Source organism: Solanum tuberosum, unplaced genomic scaffold, assembly GCF_000226075.1.
Source record: "Solanum tuberosum cultivar DM 1-3 516 R44 unplaced genomic scaffold, SolTub_3.0 scf00030, whole genome shotgun sequence".
Lineage (NCBI taxonomy): Eukaryota > Viridiplantae > Streptophyta > Magnoliopsida > Solanales > Solanaceae > Solanum > Solanum tuberosum.
In genome coordinates this window covers 1,060,168-1,072,719 of record NW_006238956.1, presented here as the reverse complement: position 1 = coordinate 1,072,719, position 12,552 = coordinate 1,060,168, and the positions used below count along the sequence as shown (strand labels likewise).

The following is a 12,552-nucleotide window of genomic DNA, read 5'->3' as shown; positions in this document are numbered from 1 at the left end:
AGCCCTTTCACTCACACGCATAGAATTTCGTGGAGTGAGCCGTGGTCTGTAAATAGTTTCTGAGATCATAATTCCCTTTTGTCTTTTTCAAGGTAAAGGAGAATCTTCTGGAGAATCATTCCCCGAGTTACTAGAACTTTTGTTGGGTCGTATCTGCATTGCACAACATCCCATAACATAGATCGGGTAACGGGTTAGTAAGAAATAATAATAAAAAAGGTCCAAAACTGAACCTATCCTGAGGCTCGCCAACTAGGTCGGCAGACAAACGCAGGCTCACCGAAAGGGATATGGGCAATTGATCCTGGCAAAAAGGGTGAGCTACTTATCAGATTGGCAAGTCGCCAAGAGCATTCGTGAGCTATAGGGAGCTCACCGAAAAATGACAGTAAGAACATGAAACAATTCTCAACAAAAGAGCGAGCTAAGACTAACTTGGTGACTCACCAAATCACATTGGCGAGCTCAACTGAGCTCACTGAACAGGCAATTCACAACCTTTCACCCCAAATTTCAAAATTCGATTCCAACAACCAATCAATGATCAATTCTGAACAAAATTAGCACACACCAAAGGTCACACATAACACCCAATCACCCCGGGTACTCAAACTTCCCCCCCTCCCCCCTAATTTCAAAAATCAACAACGAAAAGACAATTTTCCCTTAAGAATGATGGCATCGAATCTATCATTGGGAAAATTCAAGCCATCTCATTGAATTCGGACTAATCAGACCTTATCCATTAGATATATAAGCAAGACCCACAGATTATTAACAGTTAATTTCGATCAAATTCAACTTAACACCCATTAAATTTAACACAAAGGCAAGATTCGAACTCCAAGAGTAATAGGCATTCAAGCATGTAACTTTAATTGAAAACCCAATTCAGTTAAGTACTAAACAATGTGATAACAACTCCAAGCTCAGAGATACAGTATTTCATTAAGCAAAATGCAAAAGAGGCAACAAAATTGATAATAAAACTGACCTCTAGATTGCAAGAGAGTGGATACAATAGGGGCAGGGGTTTGGTATGGAGGAATCCACGCAAATACTTGTATCCACAGAGCAGAGGAATGATAAAAATCAAAAGAGAACTACTAAGAAGTGTTTATATGAGAGTAAGGAAGAAGAAGGGTTGAGGAAATTCAATCAGTTGGCATTTGAACTGCCAAAAGGCTCTTGGCCTTTCAACTGACGACCAAATCGGCGAGCTGTGACTAGTGTCACCAACCAGTTCGGCGACTCTTAGAAAGAGTTCAAGCTCACCAAAAAAGCTCTCCTCATTTAATCAAACTCGAATTTCAACTTGGTGAACACGACTGATCTCGCCTAAGCAGAATGGCAACTCGCCGATTGGGACTATGTCCGCTGAAAATGACATGGGCTCCTTCAGATTTTTGCTTCCAAAAGGGCGACCTAAGATGGGCTCGCCGATCCTATTCGATACATTGCCGACTGAGAACATGAAACGTGGCCAACACAAAAGGGAATCATTGAAGAATAAATGATAAAACTCATTTAGAGATTCTTTTATCACTTATTATTCTTTGGAGACATGTGTATACATGAAATCTTTTGTACAACACTCAATATAATTGACTGAGATGGTCCTTGGATTCCAAAATTTCCTCAACTTCTTACTTTTTCAGCTAAAAATTACAACCTAGAAACTTGCATAATTAATCTTATGAAATCTCATTGTTGACAACTTGTAGGAGGGGACAAAATATATTAACAAACTAGATTATTTTGTAATTGATTAGTTAAAAGTTGTATGTGCCCTGATGTCCAACACTTCCATTGTTTGATTTTGTATGGTGATAAATATATGGACCTTAATGTGATTTATGTGACAATTGTTCGTTTTTTTTATCAAGTTTCTGGGTAACTTGGAATAATTTTGTTGTTTTCAGATTTCACACATTTGTAATCATATTCATGTGTACTTTTGACCCAGGGCACGAAATCAAGAAATGGTCTTGACTGATATGTTAACTGAATATGGTAAAGCATGGCAATATTGTCCAAGAGATGTACTTCGTAGATTCTCTAAAATTTTGGAAGATGAATTTGGCTTGGTATGTTATTAGTTTCTCTTGTACATGAATTGAAATTTCAAGACATTATTGAACTGATTTCTATTTATACCTATATATCTCCAGGTTTTGAATGTAGGCATTGAAGTTGAATTTTACCTTTTTAAGAGTTTGTTAAAGTATGTCAGGAAAGTTTCCATAATATTTTGTGCTTATATTCTATGATATATATATTGGAACACTAAAGAGGAAATAATACAGGGATGGAAAAGAAACATGGGCCAGAATTGACAAGACCTCTTACTGTTCTACAACAGCAATAGATGATGCATCATTAGTGCTTCAAGAGATTGTTGCTTCTTTACACTCCTTCAATATTCTAGTCGAACAGGTTAGTTTCCAGTTTCTTCAATTTTAACTTGCTGCATTCATTTCCCGTAGACCTATACAACTATTACCAAATTTATAGTGCATTTCCTTTTTAGTTGCATAAAAGTTGCGTGTCTTTTAATTACGGGTAACTTGGTATTACGATAAGGATAACAATCTTGAAATAAAATGTGTTATTAGATTTTCAGTTTCTTGTTGAAATGAATTAAGGCCTATCACAATTCTCCAAGATTTCCTATTGTACGTGTGAAATAGGTTCTTCAGACAGTCTCCAATTCTATCAGAGGAACATGTTATTTGTTTATAACTAACTTCTTCACTTCCTTTTAGATATACTAGTTCTTGATAATTGTCAAATCTTTTTATGTATTGACAACTGGGATAAAAATTTAAAAATAAAGTGAAAAAGATTTATTTAGACAACACTATATATGCTTCTATATGTATTATACTTTCTTTTGAAGTAAAGCTATAAGAACCTTATTTTTGTTTATAACTTGTGTTCTCTTAATCGTGCTTTTTATTTTTCAACTTATTCTTTGTTTTATGTAACAACATCATCCACTATTATATAATCTGCTAGGACAATATAATTTATATAGATAATAATTCACTGCATACACATAGAAGTGACATATATAAAGAAAAAAAATAGAATGATGGGGGAATTTCTTCTTCTTTTTATGTACTTTGAAGTGGATCAATGAAGCAATTCAATACATCTCAAATGATGCTAGTATATAATATGACTTTTGAATTTCTCCAAACATGAATGTTATTAGAATAACACAATATTTAAAGATCTAAATGTTGTGACGAAAAGATGAAAACGAAAATCCAAAAATAAGAACACCAAGTTTAACGTGGAAAAATCCTTCAAACCGAAGGTAACGACCACAGGATCATCGAGATCTGAATTGTTTCACTATTAAAATAAGAAAGTTACAAATATTCTCATAATGGCTACACAACAATTGCCAAAAGCAAAGAAATTATAGATACACCAATAAAAGATAAATAGAAAGAAATCCACTCAAACTCACTTGTTGTTTGGGACCTAAAATAGGATGTTGCTGACTTCTAAATTCGCTCTTCACCGTTCAAATTAAACACCAAGATGTCAGGAACACTCAGTCAAAATTATAGCCTGATCCAACGGTTAGTTAATCGAAAAATACGATCTGAAGGTTGCTAGTCGGAGAAAAGGACTGCATCAAAAGAACTATTTCTACAGCCCGTAACAATTCCTTCAATCTATAAGTGTCTGTAGATCCAAAGTTAATATTTCACCAAGTCTGGAACTAATTCTGCGGCATTTCTTACGGTCCGTAGAGGTTCTTACAATTCGTCCTGTCCATTCGTAGATCATCATCAGAGACTTGATATTTTCCAAAAACCCAACTCAAGTTTCACGAGAGCCTCCTACGACCTGTAGAGATTTCTACGAAGTGTAGATGGGCTTCGTAGGAACTGTACTACTGTCAATTGTGCATTTTTTTTTCTTTCCTATTTGACTTTCCAATTTTCGAGGTGTTACATGTATTGATATACCATTTATGGTAGTTCAGGGGTATGTATATTTTTTTTTCAATTTTTAAAAGACACTTTGACTATCCAGGTGTCTTATCACCCCCCTAAATAATTCTGAACTAATATTATTACATCAGTTTTTGTCCACCTGGCATAGAGAGTATATATATAGTCTCTTAAAGAGCGTGAACAACCTAAAATAATGAATATAAATTTATTTTTACAAGTATTTTGTTATAAAAATATATTTTCTTGTTTTCTTATTATTTTGATTTTTTGCCTTATTATTTTTTCTCTCTTTCTTCTTTCTTCTTTCTTCTTCAAAATTTCGTTGTCATCTCCATTGAAACTCCTCACTTTCAATGTCACCATTTTTATCACAACTCCATCCTTCTTATATTACTACGATTAGTTTGACTCTCTTTAATTTTAAAACATTATCTAAATATTTTCTTACATTTCGAACAATTTGATAAATTCATTAGATTTTAAGATGATTAGAAGGTATCATTTAGCTTTTTTATCTGAATTTCAATCAAACTCTTTTGATTTTGGGGGAATTCATTAATTTTTTCAAAATTATGATTTCTAATTTTGAAGTTATATAAAGGAGATAAATTAAATGATGATGCCTTAAAAAAATTAAATTTTTTTAGAAAAATAATTAGTTTTGTTATCAATAATTCAACAAAGTCTAGAAAATAGTATGCTTTTTAAAAACAAATTCATTGAGAGAAAGAAAGTTGACCGAACAAGAAGCAAAAAAAAGTAAGAAAATAGGGGAGGAGTTCAACTTGAACGTGGGGGAGGGGGTGAAGGTTGGAGGTGAAGAAGAAGAAAGAAAGAAAGAAAGTAAAAAAAAAGGGGAAGGGGTCAGCTTGAACGTGGTGTGGGGGTGGGAGGTGAAGTGGAATTTAAGGTGAATTCAAAATTAGATAAAACAAAAGGTAAAGGAGACAAAAAAAATTTAAAAAAAAAAGAGAATAAAGAAAACTTAAAATGAAAAAATATATCTTAAAATTAAATTAACATGTCTCACGTAATGATTTGTGTGTGATAACACTTTCTTTTTAAAATCTAGGACTTGTCAAAAAATGATATAGTAATACCAGTTCAAAATTATTTAGGGAGATAGTTACGATGTCTTTTTTGAAAATTTGAGACAACTTCATGTGATACTTTATGTCTTTTTATTTTGAGAAGCTAAGAGAAATTCTAGTTACTCAACATGAGACAACAAACATTGTATAATGTATTAGCAGTTGTGCTCTTAACAGCTCAAATTTACTAGTAGTGCTTACACTTGGTGGAATAGAAGAATTCAGGAAAATTGAACTTCTAAAAGGGTAGATAGAATCTTTTGTAATCAGGAGTTTATGAATGCTCTCTGAGCAAGTGAATTTCACCACATAATTAGACAATGCTTTAATCATGCTCCTTTTCATGTAATATGTAATTTTGTATGTAAGAGTTAGTGGTCAAACCCTTCATGTTTCTTAAATCTGGACTAAGCAACATCCATTCCTAGGGGTTGTGGAGTAAAATTGGAAGGTGAAATTTCTAGGAACTCTTTCACAGATATCAGGCTAAGATTAAGAAAGTGAAGGGACTTTGAGCTTAATGGAGCGTAGATACGTTGCCAACATCTTCCAGCAGATCTCTACATTAAAGGATCTAATCAAAGGTCAAATAGATTGTGCTTGAAATTCATCCCACAAAGGGATTCCCTCAGCAGAGTAAAAGCTTTCTTGAAAAGACATTTATATATTGAGGTGGCCTGAAATAGAAATTGGGGATAAGATTATTTCAGTAGAGGGATATAAATACAAAATTCTTTACTCTTATGTCAAAGGAGGAGAAAAAACTTAAATATTTTTTGAATTCAAACAATTGACACTACACAATACATAGGGGAAGAAGCAGTGAATGTCCTTAAAGAATAGTTCAGAGAAACAAATAAAATAACAAACCATGTGATGCTGGAGCTCATTCCTACCATAATTTCTCGAGCGCAGAATGAAGACATCACTAGACCATCTAGTATTGAAGAGGTAAAGAAGTGATTTTTACCCTAAATTGAGACAACAGTACTAGTGGACCAAATGATTTTTCAGGGAGACTTCCTGGAACATTACAGGGAAGTATGTAACTAATATAGTGAAAAAAATTATTTTCTGGTCAACAACAAAGATATAACTCACACTAATCTAGTTCTTATCCCCAAAAAAGAAAAAAGTTAATAACTTCAGTGACTTAAGGCATATAAGCTTGAGTACATTTGCTAATAAGATAAGCTTTAGTATGCTACATGAAAGTTCATGTGAGTAACAGTCAGCTCATCTCAAGAAGCCTAACATGATTTGTTAATGGGATACACATTTTTTAGGATGCTCTACTAGCTCAAGAAATTGAAAGGGACATCAACAAAAGAAACAAGCTTTATAATGTGGTTGTCAAGCTCGACACGGCAAAGACTTATGACAGAGTTTCATTATTTATTTTGATGAAGGTGCTGAGAAAGTTTGATTTGTCGGAAATTATTGCTATATAGTGTGGAGGCTAGTTTCTGATAGGAGTCATTTGATTTACTTCAGTAATCTAGAGGGATGAAACTGAGAGACCCTCTGTCCCCTACCCTCTTTATTATTACAACAAAAGTCTAAGCAAGAGATCTGAACACTCCACATGAGAAAAGTGAGTACAATAGATATGATCTCCCATAATGGAACACTAAATCTATAAAATTACCCAATTCCATCTACGAATGACCCCTCAAATCAATGATTTCATATTCTAAAACTTAGGGCTCAAAACCCCCAAAATTGTCAAAACAAACAATGAATAAAACATTAAATTAACGATGGAATCATGGGGAACAAGTAGGGGCATGATTGTGCCTAACAAGGAAAAAGAATCAATGTTGTGCTATTGCACGATAGCACTGCATGGTAAATGGCCCCTTAGTGTTATTGCATAGGGCAAACATAATTATGCTGACTAACTTTCCCTAGCATTTCCTTCTGTGTGATAGCGCTACCAAAGTATTTCTCCTTTACTGCAATACCACTCACATTTTGTTTTTACCTTCTATTCTCATCGGCACCCCTCGATGGAAATGCTAAATCATTTAAAGACTTTTATTGGAAATGGAGCATGAGAACACTTCATAGGAGCCTTAAAATGATGAAGAAGATGGAATCCCTCTCTTTAAAATTGGAATTCAGGTGTCTAATAAAGATGATAACATTACTTTTTTTTATTATTTAAGATAAAAGATCATGTGCCTTGCATTCGGGTTTTGTCGCACCTTTAATTTTAGATGAAATCTAACTTTGGAATGAAATTGTTCATTTTGGAAAACATTAAGGATGTTCTCTGTTAACCGTAATACATTAAAGGTTTATTTTGTTAGAAACCTAGTACCTACACATTTGTTTATATTTTACTTATACAAGATTAATGGTACTTGAATATAAATCATTTACTTTATTGTCTATAGAATTCATACTGCTTTATTTGATGCGTCGTCCTTTTAGAATGCAGTTACATTCAGAAGCTGGAAAAGGTCAGTTTGAAATTGTGTTGGGATACACCGATTGTGGTAGAGCAGCAAATAACTTAATAATTACACATGAAGTAGTCAAAGGGGTTGCAAGGAAACATGGGCTACTAGCAAGTTTTACCCCAAGGTAGGTAGCACAATATTTTCATGTGCATATTCTTTTTTTCTTGCTGATCCAGACGTGATTTTTTCCCTAAGAAATCTACCACAAATATAATTTTTGTCCTTTTGGCATTTAGTTTATTAGATAATATCACTCTACTCAAACATAACAACAAGCATTAGCTTGTATAATTGGGCTAACACATTCCTCTCGAGAATTGTAAAAGGACTAATATTTGGACGACAATAATAGAGACTTGATGTGCTATCCTCCTTCCGAGTTAATCTTAATTGTATCTTGTTCAACTAACAATAAAACATACTTTGTGATATCAAAAACAGAAATAAGTAGAAGAGAGGATAGAGTATTGATGTATATTTCATTGGAGAGGAAATATGTATTTATAATACCTCTTCATGTCTATTACCATTATCAAACAGACCTTTCATAAAAGGAACTTATCTTTTAACATCTCTTTTTTCAGTACTTACCTTTTAACTCAGCAGTCATATTATTTAAGGGAATAAGGGTCTGAAAAATATCCCAATTTTGATCGAATTTGCTGTTGTGATACTAAACTTTCATGAAGACCTATTACCTCACTAGACTATTTAATACCGTATTTTAAACATATATATTTGCCCACATGGACATAAAAAATAATGCAAAATTATAAATAGTAATGTGTCCACGTGGGCTCATATATACCTTTAAAATACACTATTAAATAGTTCAGGGGGTAAAAAATATAGTATTAAATAGTCTAGGAAAGTAATAGGTCCTCATGAAAGTTTAATATCGCAACAGCAAATCCGACCAAAGTTGGGTATTTTTCAGACCCTTATCCCTTATTTAAAATTTACAATTTGTTAAAAGTGTTTCTTAAAACAAAAAACAAATTTTAAAAAATTATTCAAATCAAGTATGCAAAAACACTTCTTCTTTATTCTTTCTTACCAAAGAGGGACAAAATGAAAAATAAGAGGGACAAAATGCATTATTTCAAATACCATTATGGTATTATATGTTGGTATGTCCAAGAAAGCTCAAAGGGGACATGCTCTTCCTATATACGCCCTTCAGTAAAATGTAACTCTTTTATTTTAATATACAAATAAAAACTTCTTAAATCACAGGAAACTAGAGTCCAATGGCTATTATTTCACTCCAGAAATCATTGGCAACCACTCCTATAATGGGAGTCACATACATTCTTTTAGTTTAGGCCATTTTTCCACTAGCCATAATTCCTAAATCCTAATCCCTTATTGTCTTTTACCTTTTCTTTTTCCTAAAGTTGTCTTTCGACTCTTAAAAAGTTCCATTTAATTCCCAATTTATTGAAACACACTTTTCAACCTTCCAGCACTTAAAACATGGTGGAACATATAATTGAATTAAAACTTAGCAAAAATCTTAGAGTTGTAACAACTTTATCATCTGAACTTTTTTGTAGGTACTATAACAATAATGTGTGTCCCCAGTCTTATGCTCATTCTACAGATGATGATGTTGGCTCAGGATCACATGTACACATCAGTTTGTTTAAGAATGGAGAAAATATTTTTATGGCATCTGGTGAACCAAATAGGTATGGGATGTCCCTGATAGGAGAATCATTCATGGCTGGGATATTAGATCATCTTTGTTCCCTATGTGTATTTACGATGCCTATCTCTAATAGGTAAACATGTTTTAGCTCTTAATGTACTGCTCTCCTTTGTGTCATTTCTTTGTGCTTTTGATCTCTCAAGTGCCAATTCTTCCAAATGACCAAATTTGTCTAATATAGTTTGTGATGACACTACAAGACCATCTTCTTTTCATATTTGGTTAAAATTTATGAATAATGCACAGTTATGAGCGCTTAATACCTAAGGCACGGAATTCATCATTCATTTGCTGGGGGATAGAATGTAAAGAGTTACCTGTAAGAGCTTGTTGCCCTCCTGGAGTTCCAAATGGTGTGGTAACCAATTTTGAAATGAAAACATTTGATGGATCTGCAAACCCACACTTGGGTCTAGCATCAATAATTATTGCTGGCATCGATGGCATGCGAAGAAAATTACCAATTCCAGGACCAGTAGGTGAGTACCATCTTTTCTTAATAACTTTTTCCATTAAGAAAACATGGATTTATTTTCTTGTTAAACAGAGCCAGAATCTTATGACTTCGATTGGAACAACGATGATATAAAACTACCATGGTCTCTTAGATGCGCTATTATCCATATGGATTCAGATAAATGGTTTAATGAAATGTTGGGTAAAGAATTTATATGCACCAGAGGAGGAGTTGTTGGGGTACGTTATCAATTTTAATGAGTTTTGCTTTCTCTATCATATTCTGGACCGACATTTCAACGATGGTTTCTTGTTTTGCAGGAAGAGATCGGACACGATTTCTGTGGTGGAGACGAAAAATACAAGCACATTATGTTTAATTATTAGGTTTTCGCTTATCTATTTCTAACATCACCATGCTTTATACTCTTCTAATTTGTTTTGTTGTATCATATTTTTTATCTGCTCCTCTTATGGACTTGTTTGATTAATTCTTTGTTTCTTACTGCTTTTTATCTTTGTTTCCCGCTTCTTATATAGAAAATAAACTACAAAAGGGAAGATCGTACTCTATAGGTTCAATCCCATTATTTCAAATTAACACTTTTAATTGCGTTATCTTTATTATTTTTTTAGAGAGTAAAATCATATATGTATGCTATATTAAGAAAATATTTACTATTTATGACAATATTTAAAAATATAAAAAAAAAATATAACATTTTTTGGAATTAAAAACCATACAATGAAACTCCAAAGGACCCATCTTCATCTGTATTTGTCGGTCTCTCCCTCTTTCTCTACTTTCTCCTTCTCTTTTTCTTTTTCAAAATTTTCATCCAAATGACTATCTCTAAATATCATATCTTTAAATCGATTTTTATCATGTTTCACGATCTTCACCAAAAAGGACGAGGAGAAGAGCACAAAGACCCAAAATTTATAGGAAATTGTGTGCACAAGTAGAGCTCTAAATCTCTAAAATTAAAATGACGACAAGGATTCAACATTGTTGGCTATTTCAAACTTTGAATTCATTATTTGAATTTTATGAATTTGTGATTATTTTAAATTTGTTATTACAAATAATTGAAAATAATTGTTGAAGTATATATCTCAATTTTAAGGGCGATTTGTTAAGTATAGAATTGATTTTAGGAGAAATATTAGATTAATAAACTCAAAGAAGATGAAGTTTTCGAAATTGTCTTGCAATTGTATTAAAATTGAATTAGATTTGTTTTATAATTGTATCAAAATCATGAACACTACCTTTATAATACATATTGCAGACATATCACCGTCTTAGTGATACCAACCAGAATAATTTAGATAACTAACTTATAATACTTTTAATACATATTGCAAACATCACACTTTTCCTTAGTGTTACAAATAAAAATAATTTATAAGACACATATAATATATGCTCTATTTATTAACAATACATTTGCAATATGTATTGCACATTTCACTTCTTCTCTTAGTGATACCAATAAAAACAATTTAGATAACACGTTTATAATATATGTGGACAATACATTTTTAAAATATATAAATATCACTCATTTTTTAGTGATACAATCCAAAACAATTTATAAGACACATATAGAACACAACACTCTCTTTTTAGTGATACCTATCCGACTAAATTATAATACACTTTAATACAATATAATATCAATTTCTTTAAATCTTTCATATCTTCAAACCTTTGTATATTCAAAATATTAAATGGCACAACATGGTTACTTATACTCTAAATTGGAAATAAATAGCTTCTTATTATGTTTTTGGCATAATTTTTTTAAATATTTACTTAAGCATAGAATAGGCCAATTTATATATTTTTTTAAATGAACTGCTTTTCTGATATTTTCTCTCTCTAAATTTGAGATACGATAATTCTCGGATTGCTCGTTTTGTTTCTTTCTTGAAAAAGTAAAATTTTAATTTACTCCAAGTCCCTTTCATTCATCAAGTTTTCTCAACTGCAACAAGTTGAGTGTTACTTATCTTCTCTTTCTTGTCTCTTTCTTAATTCCTTATAAATATTTCAAATTTTTTTTGTTCTAAATTTTCTCTACCCATAAATCTTATTTCATTCCTTAATATATTCCGTGTTTTCATATGCAAGCCAAATTATTGTTATTTTTTGGGGTCTCTCAATTTTTGTGGGAATTTAGGTTCTGGTATTTGTGATTCTTGTTAAATTTCATGGGTAAAAAAAACCTTTCATAAAATTCTTGTTAAAATTGGGACGATCATTCCGATTTTGTTGATTCTCCATCCATAACTTTTAATTCTATACATGCAAATACACTTTGATATCATACCCGTAGTAACGCGTTTAGGTACTAAAAGAATTCAAAAGAAGGAAAAACAAATTGCTTCTGCTAATGTTGCTAAAATTTTTTGTTAGAAGTGAAGATGTGACAATGAAGAAGAATATATGTCTGATGGAAATTTGTGGCTGACAATCGGGTTCTCCAGGTAATTTTATTTTCTTGTATACATGAAATTTTTTAATTTTATTTCTGCAGGAGGGGAATTACTATGTACCGAAGAATTATTTTTTTACAAAGTCTCGATTTAGTTGTCATGTGAAATACGTGTCGTAGAGTTATTGAAATCAATTCTTTCTTAAGTGCAACTAATTATGTTTAGAAATCCAATCTTTGGCTACTTTCTTGATATGTCACCATTCCTTGTTCAAAATCAACTTATATATGTTACTTTATGAAAATAAAGATAGTTGAGAATTGTTGTGACAAATTTTATGTTAGTATTCATGGAAGTATTTTTTGCTTTGAAATTAATGACAAGTCAACTGAATTACAATGAGTAGGAGAAGA

At 32.1% G+C, this 12,552-nt stretch overlaps 2 protein-coding genes across 2 annotated transcripts in view; both read left to right on the top strand.

Moving 5' to 3' along the window:
• The window catches only part of LOC102592743 (protein fluG-like), a 41,937-nt gene extending 39,667 nt beyond the window's left edge, over nucleotides 1–2,270 (top strand). Inside the window, exons 11-12 of the mRNA XM_015306362.1 lie at nucleotides 1,967–2,087; nucleotides 2,172–2,270. Coding sequence (XP_015161848.1) covers nucleotides 1,967–2,087; nucleotides 2,172–2,270 — 220 coding nt within the window. The remainder of the gene's footprint in view (nucleotides 1–1,966; nucleotides 2,088–2,171) is intronic.
• Nucleotides 2,271–9,006: 6,736 nt separating this feature from the next.
• On the top strand, nucleotides 9,007–10,218 carry LOC107059642 (glutamine synthetase-like). Its single transcript, XM_015306361.1, has 4 exons — nucleotides 9,007–9,314; nucleotides 9,488–9,720; nucleotides 9,789–9,937; nucleotides 10,019–10,218. Exons 1-4 carry the CDS (start codon nucleotides 9,007–9,009, stop codon nucleotides 10,082–10,084), a joined length of 756 nt encoding a protein of 251 aa, XP_015161847.1. The 3' UTR covers nucleotides 10,085–10,218.
• Nucleotides 10,219–12,552: the final 2,334 nt, after the last annotated feature.